The sequence below is a fragment of the Acomys minous genome (genome assembly GCF_964271855.1).
Source record: "Acomys minous genome assembly, chromosome: 9".
Taxonomy (NCBI): Eukaryota; Metazoa; Chordata; class Mammalia; order Rodentia; family Muridae; genus Acomys; species Acomys minous.
The window spans coordinates 45,595,876-45,614,648 of NC_140490.1; the positions used below are offsets into that span (position 1 = coordinate 45,595,876).

Consider the following 18,773-nt stretch of genomic DNA (forward strand, 5'->3'; position numbering starts at 1 on the left):
TATGCTTGACTCCTGTATTGAGTTTTGAAGTCAAGGTCTATGGGCCCTGAACCTTTGCTCTTCATTTCCGAGGTTGCGTTTGTTCCTCTGGCTCCTTTACGTGGTCCATGCGAATTTTAAGATCAGCTTGTGAGTTCCTACAATAAAGTTGCCTGGAATTCGGCAGGCTGCTGTAGAAGGATTTTGGCTTTGCTCTGTTTGCCATGCCAGGGGTGCATGAGAGAGTGAGAGATCCGTCTGGGCGATGGTGTCTCTGCTGCCGTGGAAAGGGTGGCTAGCATGTAGGACCACGGCGGAGCGCATCCATCCCTGTGACTGTTACCAGTGGGCCTGTGTGCCCCGCTCCGGGTGGCGGGTTGCTGGAATCAGCACCACAAGCCTGCAGCCACCTCCAGGAGCATGGGAGGCATGCTGTGGCCAGGGATCCTGAGGCCTCTGGCTTCCCTTTCCCCACAGTGCTGAAGATGTGGTGTCCCGTGTGCCAGGCAGCCAGCTCACTGTGGGCTACATGGAGGAGCATGGCTTCACTGAGCCCATCCTTGTCCCCAAGAAAGATGGACTGGGCTTGGCTGTCCCTGCCCCGACGTTCTATGTGAGCGACGTGGAGAACTACGTGGGTGAGTACTCACCTTTGTGGATCTTGTAGGAGCCCAGAGGAGGGAGGTGTTGGGGTAAAGAACTGTGCTGTGCCTTTGATCGCAGCATCCTGGCCTTATCCTTGATCTGATGAGAGCGGGCTCTCCCTTCCCAGTGGGTGCACCTCCATCTACCGTGCCTAACACACGCCTGTAATGGTGCTGCCATGGTCAGTGGGGCCTGGTGTCCAGGATTCTTGTCCACGGATGTTCCCACAGCTTCCTCCTTGTGTCTGAGTAGCCACTGTGGACCCTGACAAAGGGCATGTTTGCCTGCCTAGGCTGCATTGTTTCATGCTCTCTTAATCGTGAGCCTTCTGTAAAGACTTCTCCATCCTTAGCTATTTGAAGAGCCTCAACTTATCCTCATTACCTACAGAAAGGGCAAGATAAGTGTTTTCCCCTTTACTCATCAATTGATCCATTAGGATAGCAAGTCGGTACTCATATTAGTTTTCCTGTATTAGCATCCTATCACTAGAATAAAATATTAGACACAAATAATTTATAAAGGGGGCGGAGAAGGTTATTTGAACTCAGGTTTCTAGAGCTAGCAGCCCATAATCATCGCCCTCAGTTTTGGGTCTCTGGTAAGACTGTGTGTGATGGAGCAAACGGCTTATATCATGAGTCAGGAAGCAAAAGGAGGACCAGGGTCCTGCTGTCCCTGCCTGGGACCTCCCCGTGACCTAGCACCCCCCTACTAGACCCCCCTTCCTAAAGGTTCCACTGCCACTGAATAGCAGCACATGCTAAGACCAAGCCTTTGCATATCCACAGCAAACAAGTGCCCTTTAAATGGAGGGCTCCTAGCTTTTAATTTTAATATTATTATGGAAGTGCTCACGCCAAGATGTCCACTGTTATCTGAAGCTCAAGTTGACTGGGCATCTGTATATTTATTTGCTGATGTGGCCTTTGTAGCTGACATGAGACTCGCTGCCTCCCTGTGTCACTGGGTCCTGGAGAGGAGCTTTGGTTACTCCGAGTCCACAGCAACTGTAGGTAGAAGAGATAGGGTCCGCCCTCATCCTCATCCTCATCCTCATCCTCATCCTCATCTATCCTATGGGGGCACTGCCATGCACAAGGGCATCTGAGGACATGTAAGTGTTCACACCCACCATGCCCCTGTGCTTCCTCACCAGGGCCAGAGAGGAGCGTGGACGTGACGGATGTTACCAAGCAGAAAGACTGCAAAATGAAGTTGAAAGAATTTGTGGACTATTACTACAGCACGAACCGCAAGCGTGTTCTCAATGTGACCAACCTTGAATTCTCAGACACCAGGTGACAGGCTGCTCTGGGTTGGGGCTGGGTGGATCTGGCTCAGGGTCAATGTCACCAGTCTAGACTAGTTCACAGGATGGTGTTGGGCCAGGCTGGTGTGAGGGCTGCAAGAGCTGGTCCAGGGTCCTGCTCTGGGTTCTGGGGCTATGAAGCCTGTTTTGGGGTTCTACCTTGGTGTGGGGACTATGAGGCCTTACTTGGGGGTTCTGCCCAGGGTGGAGGCTGCAAGGCTTGGCCTGCAGTCTTATTCTGCATGGTCTGCTGCTGTCCTGTGAGCTTCCCAGAGGTCACCATGCAGGCTTGGTTCTCCTTTCTCTTAAAACACACTGAACAACTCAGATGAAATAGGAGCTAAAAGGAAGCCAGCCCACTCCCAGAGAAAGCCACTGGGGCAGCATGAATGAGGCCTTTCCTGAGGCACATGCTCCTCCTGAACACTAATGGCATGCTGAGATGACACACTGACACTTATACTTGTGACACAGGAACTCACAGGTGTATGATACACAGACAATGCACACACCCACTTATACTCGTAATACACTCTTGGATGCATATGGACAAACTAAGACACAGCATAATGACATACTGTCGTGACACACTGAGGCAGGACACTGACACACCCATAATCATGACATACCCATGGAACAAGAGGTAGACACACTTAAGACAGACACACTTACAAACATTCTCACTCAGTGGATACCCTGAGACATAGCAGTGACATGGTCAGGACACCTGCAGCATGTCCATTATAGCTGCCGCACATTCGTTATATGAACACACAGCCCCCTTTTGACAGTAGCATGGCCACTGAAGCTCTCACTGCCACCGCACTCAATGCTTCCATCACACATTCCCTGCCACGTGTACCGACACCCTTGCATGCACGTGCATACTCACCCACACAGAACTGTACTGTGGTGGCCACTGTGCACCTCCTCTAAGCCTTCCACTTGCCTCAACCTGTGAGTCCACACACAGATGTCTCAACAGGGTGGAGGCTGCAAGGCATTGTCATTGGAACGACCGCTGTGGGATGGTGATGCTTGGGCAACAGGACTAGGCTGTGATTCCTGGTGGCTCTTTCACGGAGATGGAGAGCTCCTCTCCACTGGTCAGGAGAGGCATAGCAAGCCTGGAGGCCACACACCGAAGATCAGGGAAGCACAGACATGGAGAACAACTTGGGGTCTGATGCCTTTAATGGGTCCTAGGCTTCTTCCAAATGCATTGAAAACCTGTGAGGGGTTTCTTAAATGGATTTGATTATAGATGGAAGACATGAGTTTGGGGGTGGGGGGACGGTGGCTGAGAGGGATCACCAGGCCAGGTGTGCATCGTGCACACACGATATGGGAGTGATCAGAGTTAGACATGTAAGGGGGATGCCCCACAGAGATGTAGTCTCCACACCATATGGAGGGTGAGGCATGGGAAAGGCCAGCTCATGTGTAAGGTGGATGTAGAGATCAGCTTATCTGGAACCAATCCAGACAGCCTTGTCAGGGTGGGTGTGGCCTTTAGTAGAGGCAAGGTAGAGATTCACAGGGCCACGTGTGTTCAGGCTAGGTGTAGCTTTATGCGCGACTCTGTTGGGCCTGAGGCAGCAAGCATGTTCAGGTCTGGGTCTCTGTCACTGCACAGGTGCTGCTGGCATTTCATAAACCCCAGGTGTGTTAGTTAACTTTAATGCTGTGATAAAACACCACGACCAAAAGCAAGTTGGAGGGAAAAGGTTTATTTCATCTTATAGCTATATAGTCCATCATGCAGGGAAGTCATGGAGGGATCCTGGAGGTAGGAGCTGCCACAAAGGCCACGGAAGAATACTGCTTACTGGCTTGCTCCCCATGGCTAGGCCACGGAAGAATACTGCTTACTGGCTTGCTCCCCATGGCTTGCTCCTATTTTTTTTATACATCCCAGGACTATCTGCCCAGGGGTGGCACCAGCATCCACAATGGCCTAGGTCATCCCATATTGGTTATTGGTCAAGAAAATGCCCTACCGGCGTGCCTACAGACCAGTCTGATACAGACATTTTCTCAGTTGAGGCTCCCTCTTCTTGGGTGACTCTCGCTTATGTCAAATTGTAAAAACTTACCAACACACTGGGTCACTTATGCCTTTTCCCACCATGGAAGTGATGTAGCTCATTTGACAGCAGCTAAATGTGACAGAGAGTCTCTCGGCTGCCTGTGTTTTGCCCTAGAGAGAGGTGGCCTTTCTTCAAATGCACATGGCACTGGGCTGTGTATGATAAGCATTTCTTCTGAAAGTCTTGTGGTGCCAACCCCAGTGGGCCACTTTAAAGGCTCTACAAGGCTTCTCTCACTCATCTTCTTAGAATAGAGACAATCCTCTGTGGCCTTTGCAGCCCTGTGTGGTGGCTGGGCTCATCCCACCCTCCGGACCCTCTGTTTACTCCCCTATAAAACGAGATGTTTGCCCGGGGCCTGTAGATTTACAAGGTAGCATGTGGAAGGAGCCTTGCACTGTTCCTACCTTAGAATGCGTTAAAAATGGAAGCTATGGGCCCCATCTCCCTGACTACTCTTCCTTTCATGGCCCTAGAATGTCCAGCTTTGTGGAGCCACCTGACATTGTGAAGAAACTGTCATGGGTGGAAAACTACTGGCCAGATGACGCGTTGCTGGCCAAGCCCAAGGTGACCAAGTATTGCCTGATTTGTGTGAAGGACAGCTACACTGACTTCCACATCGACTCTGGGGGTGCCTCAGCCTGGTACCATGTTCTCAAGGTGAGCCACACCCCTTAAGACCTCACCCGCGTCCTTGAGACTGCAGTCCCTCCAAGCCCTGTCTGTAGCCAGGAAGTCACCTACTTCCTGGGCAGGGCAACACTGAGATGGACAGTCTTGGGGCAGGAAGCAGAGGGATGTGTATGAATGGAGGAGCATTTGGGACCAGTGGCATACCTGTATCTCCCTTTCTAATGTCCTTCGGGTTCATAAGTAATAAGGGGAGGCCACTAGGTCACCTAGAGCCTAGAATAGGGTGCAGAGGTGCTGGGCTCACTTCCCAGAAGCAACAATGGAGACAGCAGGCAAGGTGGTGGGTACCCAAGCCAGCAGGGAGGGTTGGGCTCATCCCTGAGCTCTGGCCTTGCCTGCTGCACACTGTGCTTCCCCAGACCAGCCACGGCTTGAGCTGGGATGGTACACTCAGGTGCCCACTCTGGCCCTGTGAGGCTCTGAACAAGGCATCATGGTGTGTGCCTCAGAACGTGAGAATGAGGCTGTCTCTTCTTGGTGCAGAGCCTGGCCTGGGCTTGCACGTGACCACCTGGAAGCCCAGAAGCTCTTGAGAACAGAGCTCCCGGGGACTTGCTGGGTGGCGGTTTGCGTTTGTATGACCCCCCCCCCCCCCCCCCGAGCACACACGGAATTTGTAGTGTTGTGGAATAGTAATGAGTGTGCTGCTCCTGACTGTGTCAGGCTCACGCACCGGCAGCCTTCCTAACGGAGAAACGTAGCGTAGGTGGGAATGGTGAGTCTCAGCGCATGCCCGTCAAGTCAGCACCCATCACCGGGCCCCAGCAGATTGGGCCCCCTCCAGGCCCGTTGTCCCTAGCACCCAGTGGACTCTGCTACCTGCCTCTGTGCCCCAGCTTCTAGTGGGCTGTATCCCCAGGCCAAGAGTCTCTAGTGGAGTCTATTCCACTCCTAAAACGTCACCAGAACCTCGTGAGCTCTGCCTTCCACATCAGCATCCTCAGCACCCAATGGGCTCTGCCTCTACCCTTGCATCTCAGCACCCAGTGGACTCTGCCCCCCAGCCCAGCATCCTCAGTACCCAGTGAGCTCTGCCCTCCACCCCAGTATCCTCAGCACCCAGTAAGCTCTGCCCCATATCCCGGCATCCTCAGTACCCAGTGGGCTCTGCCCCCCACCTCTGCATCCTCAGAACCCAGTGGGCTTTGCCCCCCAGCCCAGCATCCTCAGTACCCAGTGGACTCTGCCCCCCAGCCCAGCATCCTCAGTACCCAGTGGACTCTGCCCCCCAGCCCAGCATCCTCAGTACCCAGTGGACTCTGCCCCCCAGCCCAGCATCCTCAGTACCCAGTGGACTCTGCCCCCCAGCCCAGCATCCTCAGTACCCAGTGGACTCTGCCCCACATCCCTGATGTTGTGGCTCTGCCACTGGGCTCTTTTGGCAGGGAGAGAAGATCTTCTATCTCATCCGGCCAGCCTCAGCCAACATCTCCCTGTATGAGCGCTGGCGGTCAGCCTCCAACCACAGTGAGATGTTTTTTGCCGACCAGGTGGACAAGTGCTATAAGTGCACCGTCAAGCAGGGCCAGACCCTCTTTATCCCCTCAGGTGAGTGTACCACCCAGGGACAGGACCCAGCCTGGTTAGCCACCACATTCACTGCCCCATTCCTCGTGCTGCACTCCCCTGACAGGGGTGTCTTGCTGTCCTCTGCCCTGGCCCAGCCCTCATGGAAGGGCCGGCAGTAAACTTTTCATAGCTGGACCTTCCCCAGTCAGCACCATGTTACCTCAGGGCTGTGGCCAGCCAGCTTTGGCATGGGAGACCTGGCTCAGTCAGTAGCTCCAGAGGAGAAGCATGGGTGTTGAGAAGTATTCCTCAGGGATGATTACACTAGTGCAATTTAAAGGTATGCCCTGAACAGCCGAGGCTGCTGGCTTCTCCTGGAAGATGAGTTCCAGAGCCGAAGAGTCCATTCTGAAAGACGTCTTCCCTCTAAAGCAATTTGAACCCATTTTGAGAGTGAAGTGTGGGCCCCGCTGAACCATCCAGTAGCTGATCCAGATGAGGTCCCAGAACCTGACTGAATTCAGCCCCTGCCTCTGGCTCTGGGGCCTCTCCCTCCCTGAAGGCATCCTCATAGTTACTTTGGGAGACATTATAGGTTTTCTGGAGTCTGGCTCCCACCTCCATCCCCCGGGATTAACATCCCTTGAGAGACAGATCTCAGTCTCTAGGGAGAGTGACGGTCCCAGCCCTGTGTCTTCTGACCCCTGTGTAGGCAGGTCTGAGACTTGGGCTCCCTTGCCTGATGGCAGCACTGCCCTGGGGTGCCCTAAGCATGTCCCCTTGGCTCCCAGGCCTCAGTTTCTGTCTGGTCACAACAGCCTATGTTACCTCAGGCACACTCCCTCCTCCATGTCTCTCAGGGGTTCCTACCTAGCCTGAGCAGTTAGAAACAATGAGGCAAGCCCTGGGCTAGTAGGAGTTGGAGTCCATGATGAATGGGGGAGGTGAAGGCAGAAGCTAGCCACAGCTTTACGTCTCTCTCCTAGGCTGGATATATGCCACCCTCACCCCTGTGGACTGCCTGGCCTTCGCTGGACATTTCCTCCATAGCCTCAGTGTGGAGATGCAGATGAGGTAGGTGGTCCCCACACTGCTGTCCACCCTTGGACCAGGTGGCCCAATGGCACCTTGGCTAGATTCCTGGCTAGGCTTCGCTTATGGGTTGCTATGCTGACATCTTTGTGCTGTGGGGAAGGGGAGATGGGTTCTATGGTCTGGGCTAGGGCCAGGCTAGCAGTGGTTTGGAATCACGAAGGCTGCTGTCACCTTTCCTGGACTGTGGCCAGCCTCTCTAGAAACTGCACCCCACTGTGTCCACTCATGGTGTCCATCCCTTTGGGCCACTTCAGGCCCAGTGGGGAAGCCTGAGCTGGATCAGTAGCCTGGATTCTCCCTTTGTCACAGTCTGCCTGATGCTCCCTGCACTGATTAGTTCTTTCCTGTGACTTCCAGGGCATATGAGGTGGAAAGGAGGTTAAAACTAGGCAGCCTGACTCAGTTTCCCAACTTTGAAACTGCCTGCTGGTACATGGGAAAGCACCTATTGGAAGCATTCAAAGGTACCTGTTACTCCAAGTTGGGTGACTTGAGCCCATAGCCCTAGTCTAAGGGACACCCTGACCCTTTGTGAGCCCTGATCATGACCCGTTAGGCCACAGAGGATAAGAAGGTACCTGGGGGGCTTGGGGCAGTCTGACCTACTAAGACTGGGCCTTGGGGTTCCTGGGCAGAGACAGGAGAGAAAAGTAGCCTGCTCAGTGCCCTGTTAAGTAAGCTTCATGTGAAATAGGAAGAGATGGGAGGTCAGCCATTTCCTCTGCAGGGCAGGTGCCGGGTGGGTGGGTGGGCACCCCAGATTCCAAGGAAAACCGTTGGCAGTTGGGCGAGCAGCCTGAGGCAGTGGCCTCTGGAAGGCCTCTTGCTGGAGCAGCCACCACACTAACCTGTTGTATCCTTCCCAGGTTCTCACAAGTCTGGGAAACAGCTGCCCCCACATTTAGTTCAAGGAGCTAAAATTCTCAATGGTGCTTTTAGGTCATGGACGAAGAAGCAGGTAGGAACCTCTTTGTATCTGTCTGAGTGAACAGGGGGCGTGTGGGGAAGATGCCAAGGGTGTGTTCTACGGAACAAATGGTAGGCACTATCTACAGGCTGGCCTACGCTGGCCTGCTAACACTGACCATGGTCCCCTGAGGGGTGTGTTGGACAGATGTGGCTGGTTTGTGCCAGCCTGGAGTCATTGGCAGAGCTAGATTCCCCTCAGGAATTTGTGTAAGGACAACTTTCTGTTAACCTGGAAATGGCAGAGAAGCCCCCAGGAAACAGCTGGTGCAATGACCACACATCTGGATCTGGACAGGAAGTGCCAGGGATATGGTTGTGGTTCCTGACACTCAGCAGCCATGCAGCCTGATGTGATGCTGTGCCTCCCAGCTAACTTGCTTTGTAACCTAGGTACCCCTTTCCTTCTTTGCCCTTTCCTGTGATCCTGTGCACTGGTTTCCTCCTGCCCCTGGGAGCTGTTTCTCAGACAAAGACCACAAGGCTGTTAGCTCTCTATTTGCATTCTCCTCTTGCCTAGATTGTGGCTATAGAGGGAGAAGTAGGTCTGGCTTTCCGTAGGGTAGCCTGTGATGCTGTTTCCTACGAGAGTCTCTGGCTATTCAGATCACCTGCCCCTGGCTACTTGAGGGACACGGAGTCCCTTCTAGGTCAGAGAGAACAAGTATGAGGCCTCAGAGGACTTTGAGGCAGAGGTCACATAAGGAACCATGTCTGTGGCTGTCTCCACCCATGTGTGGGCCTGGCAGGTGGCGATAGGCCACATAGTTCCCACCCTCATGGGGGGCCATCCTATGGCTGCCATCTCTTTGAGAGTTAGGGCTGGGATAATCCAGTGGTCTCCTCCACCTCACCTTAACCACATGACCATGAAGAAAGCTGGCTCACATCTTCTCCACAGTCAGCTAAGCTAGCCGGTGGTGGCCTCGGGCGATGCTCAGTTTTGATGCGTTTTCCACTAACAGAAGTGGCTCACAGAGAGCCATCTTATCAGGCAGGGCTCCAGAGCCTTGTGTGCCACGCTTTGCTCCACGGAAGCCTCTCACCCCATGGGGTGGCCGTGGTCCTGGCTGGGTGGACACGGAGTGGCTAAGGCACTGCAAAGGCCAAGTCGGCACTGACCCCACTGTTCCACAGGCTTTGGCAGAACACGAGGATGAGCTCCCGGAGCACTTCAGGCCCTCGCAGCTCATCAAGGACCTGGCCAAAGAGATCAGGTTCAGTGAGGTAAGGCCATGCCAGGGTGATGGACCCCTGGGACGAAGGTGGGCCCAGAGCTTGATAGCAAATTTCTCTGCATTAGTGGTCATGCCCAAGGCTTAGAGAGAGCCTGGGGAGAAGAGTGGAGAACACCAAGCCTAGACTTTGGGTCTCAGTTCTCCTGAGCCTGGAGGAGCTGGTGAGCCTCCTGGGCCTGGACAGGGCAGAAGAGCCCAGGAAACTGGGACCTGAGTGACTATGGTCTGGGACAAATGTGAGTGAGTTGTAGGGCTGTGTGAATGTTTCTTGATGTTATCAGACAGTGTGATGAGCATGTTGCTTGACAACGTGGAACAAATATGAACGTGTCACATGGTGTCAGCTGTGTATGCCTTTCTCGGCTGAGTGCCTCTTCCAACATGGCTATGAGGGTCTCCTGAGTCCTGCCATGGCCTAGAGGGAACACAAATGACCCTCTCCTTTTCCCATACCAGAATGCCTCCAAAACTGTCCGACCTGAAGTAAATGCTGTCACCTCCTCAGATGAGGTCTGTGACGGGGACCGGGAGAAGGAGGAGCCACCATCTCCCGTTGAGGCTACCCCACCTCGATCCCTCCTGGAGAAAGTGTCCAAAAAAAAGACTCCCAAGACTGTGAAGATGCCCAAGCCATCCAAAATCCCCAAACCTCCCAAGCCCCCCAAAACCCTCAAGCTCAAGGATGGAAGCAAGAAGAAAGGGAAGAAGAGCAAGGAGTCAGCCTCGCCCACCATCCCCAACTTGGACCTGCTTGAGGCCCACACAAAGGAGGCGCTCACCAAGATGGAGCCTCCCAAGAAAGGAAAGGTGGGACCCCCTGAGCCCCACTCCCTAATGTGCGGAGGCACTGCAGCCCCTGCCTTGGGCCAGACCAGAGGGAACAGCTGGGCCTAATGTGTCTTTGCTCTCCTTTGCTACTGGGTGGGGAGGGGAGAGCAGCTGTGGGGTAAGGTCTCTAGAGAGCACAAGGGTCCAGGGTTTGGCTCCTGATGAATCTACCCAATCAAAGTACTTCCCTGCCTGTGCCAGCCTAGGCCTGCACATTCAGGCCAAAACCCCAGGCAGATCCTGCTGAGCAGTGAGGCCCCCTGGGGAGAGAGCTTGAGAGAGCACAGAGGGTCTGTGCTGTGGTGGGGGTAGCACTCTGAAGGGCCGCTGGGTTGATGCAACACCAGGGTGGTCTTCACGCGGAGACCATCCTGCTTAGTTCTCCAAAGGATTAGAACCCACCCCTGGGGCTAAGGTGTCTGTTTGAGGAAGACACTAGGCAAAGGCAGAGAACTGGGAGAGGAGATTTCTATGAGGGCCTGAGCCCCTGTGGACAGAGAGAGATGGCCTCCATAAGGAGTCTTACTGAACCTATGAAATTAAGGATTATTGGCAGCAAGCTTCTTCCTACATCTTGGGGGCCATCCTTGTGGCTTGTAATATTCCACTGGGGCTGTTCTTCTGGGACAAGGAAGGAAGGAGGGAGGGAGAGCGGGGTGAATGTGTGTGTGGTAGGTGAATGGGTGAGTGGGTCAACTGATGGGTCAACTGATGGACAGAAGGACGGGTTGGTAAATGGATGGACAAATGGTTAGGTAGGTGGGTGGATGGATGAGAAATGAAAGACTAAGTGAACAGATAAATAGATGGGGGATGAAGGAATGGATGGACCAGCAGGAGTGACTGGTCTTATATGCTGTTGTAACCCAAGCCCACTCACCTTCTATGTCTACCTTTGGGTCATGGCTACTTTGTTTGCAGACCCCAAAGAATGTCCTGAGTGTCCCCAATAAGGACACAGTCCACACCCAGAATGATGTGGAAAGGCTGGAAATCCGAGAGCAAACTAAGAGCAAGTCAGAGGCCAAGTGGAAATACAAGGTGAGGGTGGGGTATAGGCCTGTGACAGGGTATCCCCAGGAGGTGGGGCCATGGGGAAAGTCTGTATGAGTCTGGAGTGACCTGGCCTCCTGTAAGCCACCCTCTGTAGACAGTGTCGGTGAAAACCAAGGATGTCGTCTTCCCCATGCCTCCCTCTACTGTTGTTTACCTTCTTTGTGGTCCCATCTCTGGTCTGTGTTCCCACCTCGAGGCTGGGTAGCACCCCAGGATAGGTCCTGTTTGTTGATGGCTGGGCAGCCTTAGCATCCATCAACAGCTTTCCTGGGCATATTCTGGTCCCCAGTTGCACCCAGTAACACGGCTTGGGATACTAGCCCCTCGTCCCAACGGGCTCAGGGACAACCTTGGTCTTCCTTTCAGAACAGCAAACCTGACTCTTTACTGAAAATGGAGGAGGAACAGAGGTTGGAGAAGTCACCCCTGGCTGGGAACAAGGACAAGTTCTCCTTTTCTTTCTCCAACAGAAAACTCCTGGGGTACGTGAGAGCCTGGGCAGGGCTGCGGGTGAACATACATATGTCCCACGACACATACATGCCCTCACACTGTGTATGCACTCCATACCACACATAACAAATGCTGTGCATCATCCCGTATGACACAGGCACTTGCATCACCTCCCATAGACACGACATCACATGCACACCCCTGTGAACATTCCAAATTGTACTTCGCACCAAACACTCACATATATATGACACCATACATGGCATATACACACACAAGCATATACCTTGCGTCATAACCTCCACTAGCACAATTCACACCATACATACAGGCATCCCTCACACACCATACATACATGGACGTTTATATACCCTCATCACACACCCATTCCATATGTACATAGCACATTCATCCCACAGGCATCTCACACCCAACACTCTATCATACTTTACACCGCATGCATGCCCCATGTCATAGACACGTGACACATTCGCACCACACTGTACACTCGGTTGACACCCTTGAGCAGTGCTTTTTCCAGGCCATTGGTTTCACTCACTGCTGGTCTGTTGCATGGAATCCCTTTGTTTCTGCTTCCAGAACAGTCTAGCTGCTGGACTGGTACATGGAGAATACAGCCTTAGCGAGGGCCAGCTAGGCAGTGGGAAACCTTGAGAGTGGCTGGCAAAGGCTAAAGCTGAAGATATGAGTAGGGATCAGGACACGGGTTTCTGAGCCCAGTGGCCAGTAGGGTGGGACAGTGCACACTCCGCACACTCATGACTCCACGTAAGCTTATGGCTATGACGGGTGCCATAGGGAGGGATGTACGATTTGGGTGCTGAACTAGAGAGGGAAGGCATCAGCTTGGGAGCCAGGTGCGCCTCAGCATGGCCACTGCAGCCTCGGTTCCAGTTGTGTGGCTAGGAAGAGTGCCCACCAGGCACCCTGTCACGTCCATAGGCTCCACACAGTGTATATAGGTGACAAACGTGTCCTGCTGAGATATCCTCATTGCCTGCAGGGGTGGCAGCCTCTGTTTCCTCTTGTGTGAAGGGAGGCAAAGGCCTGTGGGTGCTGGAGAGACAGGGCTGGGGACTCTGAGTGACTGCACTCACCATTACCCAGGCGGGTGTAATCCACATGGCCCTGGTCTTGCTACCCCTAACTTGATGAGTCTGCTTCTGTCATTTCATTAGAAGTGTCACTTCTGGGTCCCAGAGAAGCTTCCCAGTGACACCAGTTCTGTGAAAGGGCCATGTCATCTAGAAGGAGCCGCTAGAACCATGCATATACACACGTGCACGGGTGTGGTGGTTCGGGGCTCAGCTTTAAGGCAGCAGGGCAACGGGCCTTTCCTGAGGATGCTGGAGGCTGCTATGGCCTGGCGTGCTATCAACACTGCAGGCATTTTCTTCAGCATGCTGTCCCCCCTATTGAGAAAAGTGTATCCTAAGGCCCAGAGATGGTCCATACCAGATGTATTCGTGGGGTAAGGACAGCATCCCTGCCTAACCCTAGCAAGAAGAAAGATATAGTATTTCATAGCCCCGTGGAAATGCATCGAAGAATGTGCAGTGCTGCTGTCTTGGGTTTCGTTTTGTTTTGTTCTGTTTTTAAAAAGTATGGGGGGGGGGCGGAAGGGACATGGGGCTTGGCCCTGTTCTCACCTGAGATTTGATTTAAACCCTGAAAGTCTGTAAAGGAGGGTTGAGGGCAATGCTTGTCAGAACCTGGGCAGGTGGATCATTCTAGAACCTCAGTTGCCTAGGTCCTTCTCCCCAGTGCATGACTGTATATCCTGGGCCTCATACCAGGTGACATGGAGCGAAGGAGGCGGCTGTAGGGCTGGGGGACGTCCCCTCCGTGTGCAGACTTTCCACAGTGGAACCTGAAGGTTGCACAGCCCCTGACCAGCTGCTTGCCTTCCAAGCGGATGCTTTCTTCCAGGTCCCTGTGAGGGTCGGTTGCCTGCTGACCTCTCAGGGCTCTGGGACCCCACTGGCCTATCCCTTCTACTCTAGCTCCAAGGCCCTCAGGCCCCCAGGGAGCCCTGGCGTGTTCGGGACCTTGCAGAGCTTCAAGGAGGACAAGGCCAAGCCCGTGCGGGACGAGTACGAATACGTATCGGATGACGGGGAGCTGAAGATTGACGAGTTTCCCATCAGGAGGAAGAAGAACGCCCCCAAAAGGGACCTGTCCTGTGAGTGTAGTGGACGTGGGCAGCAGGGTGGGAGTGGTTTCGGCCAAACCCCTAAAGGCCTCTCCACTTGACTGCTGTCTGCTGTGCTTTTTTCAGTCTTGTTGGACAAGAAGGAGGCTCTCCTTGTGCCCGCTGCGAAGCCAAAGCCGGACTCGGCGGCATACAAGGTGAGCCACCCAGCCGCCCTCGGCCTCTGTGGCCTGCTTCTGTCTGATGTACGAGCACATCCACCCTCCCCCATCCCCATGGGCTGGACCGCGATGTGGGGCTGGCATAGGAAGGACGTGGTCCTCCTCAGTCCTCGGCACCAGGACTAAGGACCTGTTCCCACTGGGCCTGCCCCATGGGAGATAAATGCAGCAAAACTTGTCTCCAGGCAACTACGGGTGGCAGGGGCTTGCTCCCCACCGGCAGGGGTCTTAGACTAAGATGACCTCCAAAGCTGGTGCTCTGGCAGAAGAGGGTCATTGCTGAGGAGGTCTCAGGTTTCCTGGGGAGCCCAGGAAGCACATGTCCCTGTCCCCTGAGTTACCTGCTGGAGTAAGCTTACCCAGGCTAAAGGGTTTTAGTCGCAACATCCCAGTGAAATTCTGGGGCTTTCTTTGGAAAAGCAGTATAGGGTGTGAAGACAACTTTAACCTTTGTGGTGGTTTCGAGGACCCTAGGAAAGGTGGCCCCCACTTCTGTCTCCTGAGGCCCTCGCCCATAGTGTGAGCCCGAGACTACCCTGTGGCAGCAATTAGAACAGAGCTCTTTAAGACTCATTTCCCCTTGAAGGGGAGAAGCACCCCCCACCCCCAGGCCCTCCCCTGACCAGCTGCTCTGTCCCCTGCAGAGTGACGACTCCTCTGATGAGGGCTCTCTGCACATCGACACGGACACCAAGCCAGGCCGCAATGCCAAAGTCAAGAAGGAGAGCGGGAATTCAGCAGCAGGCATCCTGGACCTGCTGCAGGCCAGTGAGGAGGTCGGGGCGCTGGAGTACAACCCCAACAGGTGGGCCCTGGCTGCGTCACAGAGCACTCACAGAGCATGGCTGGCCCTGCGCGCAGGCCCTAGCCTCCGATTGCGGGTGCTGGGCTTGCCGAGCAGCAGGGGAAGTCTTCATTGCCCTCCTGATGGGCCCAGGCAGACCCATACCTGGTCGACTTGGGTTTTAAGCACCTGACCACTGTTTGTGTCTCTGAAACTTTATCAGCGTTTCCAGGTGTGGCATGGACAGGTGACTGATGGGGCACAGCCTGCACTCCCCCAGAGACCCTCTGTGGCACATATGGGGGAACAGTAGTTCCTTTCCAACTCTAGACTCATGGCAGCTTCAGACTCCAACTGTATAGTTGGGGAAACTGAGGCTCAGGAGCCTTAGCCTTCCCATGGCCCACAGGTTGGGGGCAGCAGAGGGCCTAGGCTCTGGGCTGACCTGACTCAAGGACCAAACTTGGGGCTACTAAAGAGTTGCTCTGGGTGCTGGGCCGTATCTATTTGTGTATGCCAGTCCTTCATGGTCCCTTATATTCAGGAAGGCAAATTGTAATGCAAGTTTTGACTTCTTTGTAAACTCAGTTATGTTATGTAGATATGTTTTTGTTTTAATCTCAAGTGTGGGGTTTTAGGGAGGGCTTTAGTTTGTCCACAGTCGATAATTGTCTCATGTGGGGCGTGGTCTTTGCCAGCTGGTAACAGCCTGCCTTGAGTGGCATAGAGAGGGGCGTGGTCTAGGACTTTGAGGGAGATAAATAGAACAGCCTGGTTGGGGGAGAAAGCGTGGCGAGAGGTGGTGCTTTGTGGTGTGTAGCAGTTTGGAGAGACAAGAGACCAACAGTGTGATGGCTTAGAAATACAAGGAGAGAAGCGTTTCAATGCTAAGGCTTGGAGGAGACTGCTTGCTGCGTTTGCTGTTGATGGATATTGGTATCGCCCTAAACGGACCCAGTTAACCCTAAACAGCTGCGAGAAAGAAAGGGGTCTGCTCCGCCTCTCCCCACTAACATCCTTATACCCAGGGTTAAGGGGTTGGTGGAAGGGGACGCCCCAAATAAAATAGAGTTTAAAAATGGGGGTCAATAGCAAGTCCTATGGGCCAGTCTTGGGTGTCTGCTCCCACATCTGCCTGAATAGTTCTTAGCCTACTGCCTGAGGCAGCAGCTCACTCTGACTCTGAGGCTGCTCCAGCAGGTGGAGGCCTAGGTCAGGCCTGCTTGTAGATGACATGAGATTCCGGAAAGGTGGTGGATTAAGGGCTTGATTGAAACAAGCTTTTGCTAAAATTAGTTGGCCATATTTTATTTCATGGATGACTGTTTTGAATGCAATATCATATTCACAAGCCAGCCAGCCTCAGGAGCTTTCCTGGTGGGAGTGAAGCATGATGGGAGGCGGGGTATGCATGGCTTTGGGCAAGGATACTGGCTCAGCCTGGCATGACCCAGTGAGAGCCTTGGTGTCCACGAGGTGAAGCCTGGTTGTGGCCTCTTCCCATTGGAGCACCTTCACACTCAAGACTGCAGCCCTGCCGGGCACGGTGGCCCAAGCCTGTAACCCCAGCAGAGGCAGGGGGACCTCTGCGAGTTCAAGGCCAGCCTGGTCTACAAAGCGAGTCCAGAACAGCCAGAGCTACACAGAGAGACCCTGTATTGAAAACAAGCAAACAAAACAAGCAAACAAAAAGGCCTTGTTCGGGGCTTTATAGTTTCTGGTGGTGGCGATGCCTGGCTTCTGGGACAAAGTATGTGCTCACTAACATTTTAATGACTGATGTTGAGATCTAAGAGACACCCCCGAGCACCCTGGATCCCCCATGGCCTCAATGGAAAGGCCTGGGAAGTTGAAACATGGGGTAAACCTGGCGCCACTCCGGATGAGGGCAGACAGGGCCAAGATGCTTGGCCTTAGCCATCAGGGGTCTTGTTAAGGGTGCTGTGGAGAGAGAGCTCTGGGTGGCATGGAGACAGGACACAGGTGGGGGCATTTGAACCCTCACGTGTGAGGCCAGGAGGAGCCTGTCTGCTGATGAGAAACCAGAGCTGCTGTGGCCCCATGCCCCAAGTCTGGGAGACTGCTTTGCAGACACGTGTGTCCTCAACACACGTGCCTCAGAGGCCAGCCAGCTCCCTCAGCCTGCCGCGGGCAGTTCCTCTCCCGAAGTCTCCCATTTGGAGCATGGGTCAGTTTTTGATGGTCCGTTTGCTCTGTTTTAAGTACTGACTGGAAAAAAAATACAGCTGAAGAAAACGGAGGAAAATATGTTAATTTCTCGTGGATGGTTTGCTTGGTGTTTACTGCTATGGGAAAAGGAAGGGATTTGGGTATGGTAATTGGAGGATTAAAGTATTATTTTCCATGATGACTAGTTAAACTTTGTTCATTGATTCTCCAGCAACCGTGCAGATAGACGGGCCAGCTGGGTCTGGGGTCACCCAGATGGCATGGGTGGCAGCTCATGTCCAAGTGGGCTCTCATGGGGGATCCTGCCATCAGTGTTTAGGGCCCTTGTGGTGGATGTCTTGTGGCATTTCCCTGAGGCCTGGGTTGAGAACAGGATAGAGCTTTATACCTTGAGGGCACAAGGTGAGCTTTTGTTCCTGCCCATGACCTGCCCCTGCTCAGAGAAGTCCACAAGACTTGCCCAGCTGCACAGGACAGCTGCTAGCCTTCGAAACATAGCCCTGCATTGTGGACAGGGCAGGGAAGGCTTGATGATGGTGGCTCCAGCCTTGCTGTCTGCAGGACTCAGGGCTGTGTGACTTGGGCCTTCCATTATGGCTTCAGCCTAGGAGGCAGCTGTCATAGAGGGCTGTGGAGACACTGGCTTCCCTCAGTCCATGGGGTATTAGCCTAGGAGATAGCTTTTCTCCAAACTCACCTGTCCAGCCCCATCTCTCTGACAACCACCCCCAACCACCACCACCAAACAGGGCCTTCTCTAGAACCCTCGTGTTCTGAGCAGTGGCTTCCCTAGGTCCCTGTTAGAGCTCCTGCTGGGGTCCTTCAGCCTGTACTTAAGGTGGTCTGCCTTCCATGACCTCACACATGTGGCATCTTCAGCAAGTGCAGGGAGGCGTGGAGGGAGGGGGGACACCTGTCTGCACAATGCTGTTTGCTCTCACTGCCACTCAGTACCATTCTGGCCCTGGGCCTGCCATGAAATCATCTCCTAACACACCCTCTTCCTCAGAGGCTGTGATGCTTTCTCCTGCAAAGGAGCTTTTTCTAAAAGTGTTCCAAACACTCGTGTGTCCCGGGTGTGCACGATACAGCAAGAGAGGGTCTGGAGACAAGAGGACTTTGATGCCGGAGGCTCGGGAGAAAAGGGACCATGGAGTAAGGGAGGAGAACAGGGGGTCCTGTGTGGCTCTGGTCCAGACCATGACCTAGGTGGCTCATGTGGTAGGTGTCCCTGGTACTGGTAGTGTTTTTCTTCACCAGCTGGAGCAAGCCATTCTTTTCTAGGCTGGGCTCATCCGTAGCCCAGCTGAGCTAGGATAAGTAAGTCTCCAGAGGGAGCTCCCACTGGGCCCGGTCTTTATGGGGCCGGGGCAAGTTTGGCTGTCTGGGCATCATGTGGCCATTTGGATCCGGTGCTAGACCTGACTCAGAATCTCCCGACAGGGCCTAGGTGTGGGCATTTTTTTTAAAGCAACCCAGGTGGTTCTAGCTTAGACAAGTGGAAAGTCTAGACTGGAGGAGGTGAGTGGGTTGAGCCA

At 53.8% G+C, this 18,773-nt stretch overlaps 1 protein-coding gene across 2 annotated transcripts in view; it reads left to right on the forward strand.

Moving 5' to 3' along the window:
• The window catches only part of PHF2 (PHD finger protein 2), a 69,774-nt gene that overhangs the window by 43,407 nt on the left and 7,594 nt on the right, over positions 1–18,773 (forward strand). For both annotated transcript variants that reach the window (XM_084795071.1, XM_084795070.1), the window contains exons 4-17: positions 457–617; positions 1,784–1,925; positions 4,503–4,689; positions 6,108–6,270; positions 7,218–7,305; positions 7,684–7,790; positions 8,193–8,284; positions 9,430–9,519; positions 9,987–10,337; positions 11,280–11,399; positions 11,781–11,896; positions 13,892–14,070; positions 14,167–14,237; positions 14,906–15,066. In XM_084795071.1, coding sequence (XP_084651197.1) covers positions 457–617; positions 1,784–1,925; positions 4,503–4,689; positions 6,108–6,270; positions 7,218–7,305; positions 7,684–7,790; positions 8,193–8,284; positions 9,430–9,519; positions 9,987–10,337; positions 11,280–11,399; positions 11,781–11,896; positions 13,892–14,070; positions 14,167–14,237; positions 14,906–15,066 — 2,028 coding nt within the window. The remainder of the gene's footprint in view (positions 1–456; positions 618–1,783; positions 1,926–4,502; positions 4,690–6,107; positions 6,271–7,217; positions 7,306–7,683; positions 7,791–8,192; positions 8,285–9,429; positions 9,520–9,986; positions 10,338–11,279; positions 11,400–11,780; positions 11,897–13,891; positions 14,071–14,166; positions 14,238–14,905; positions 15,067–18,773) is intronic.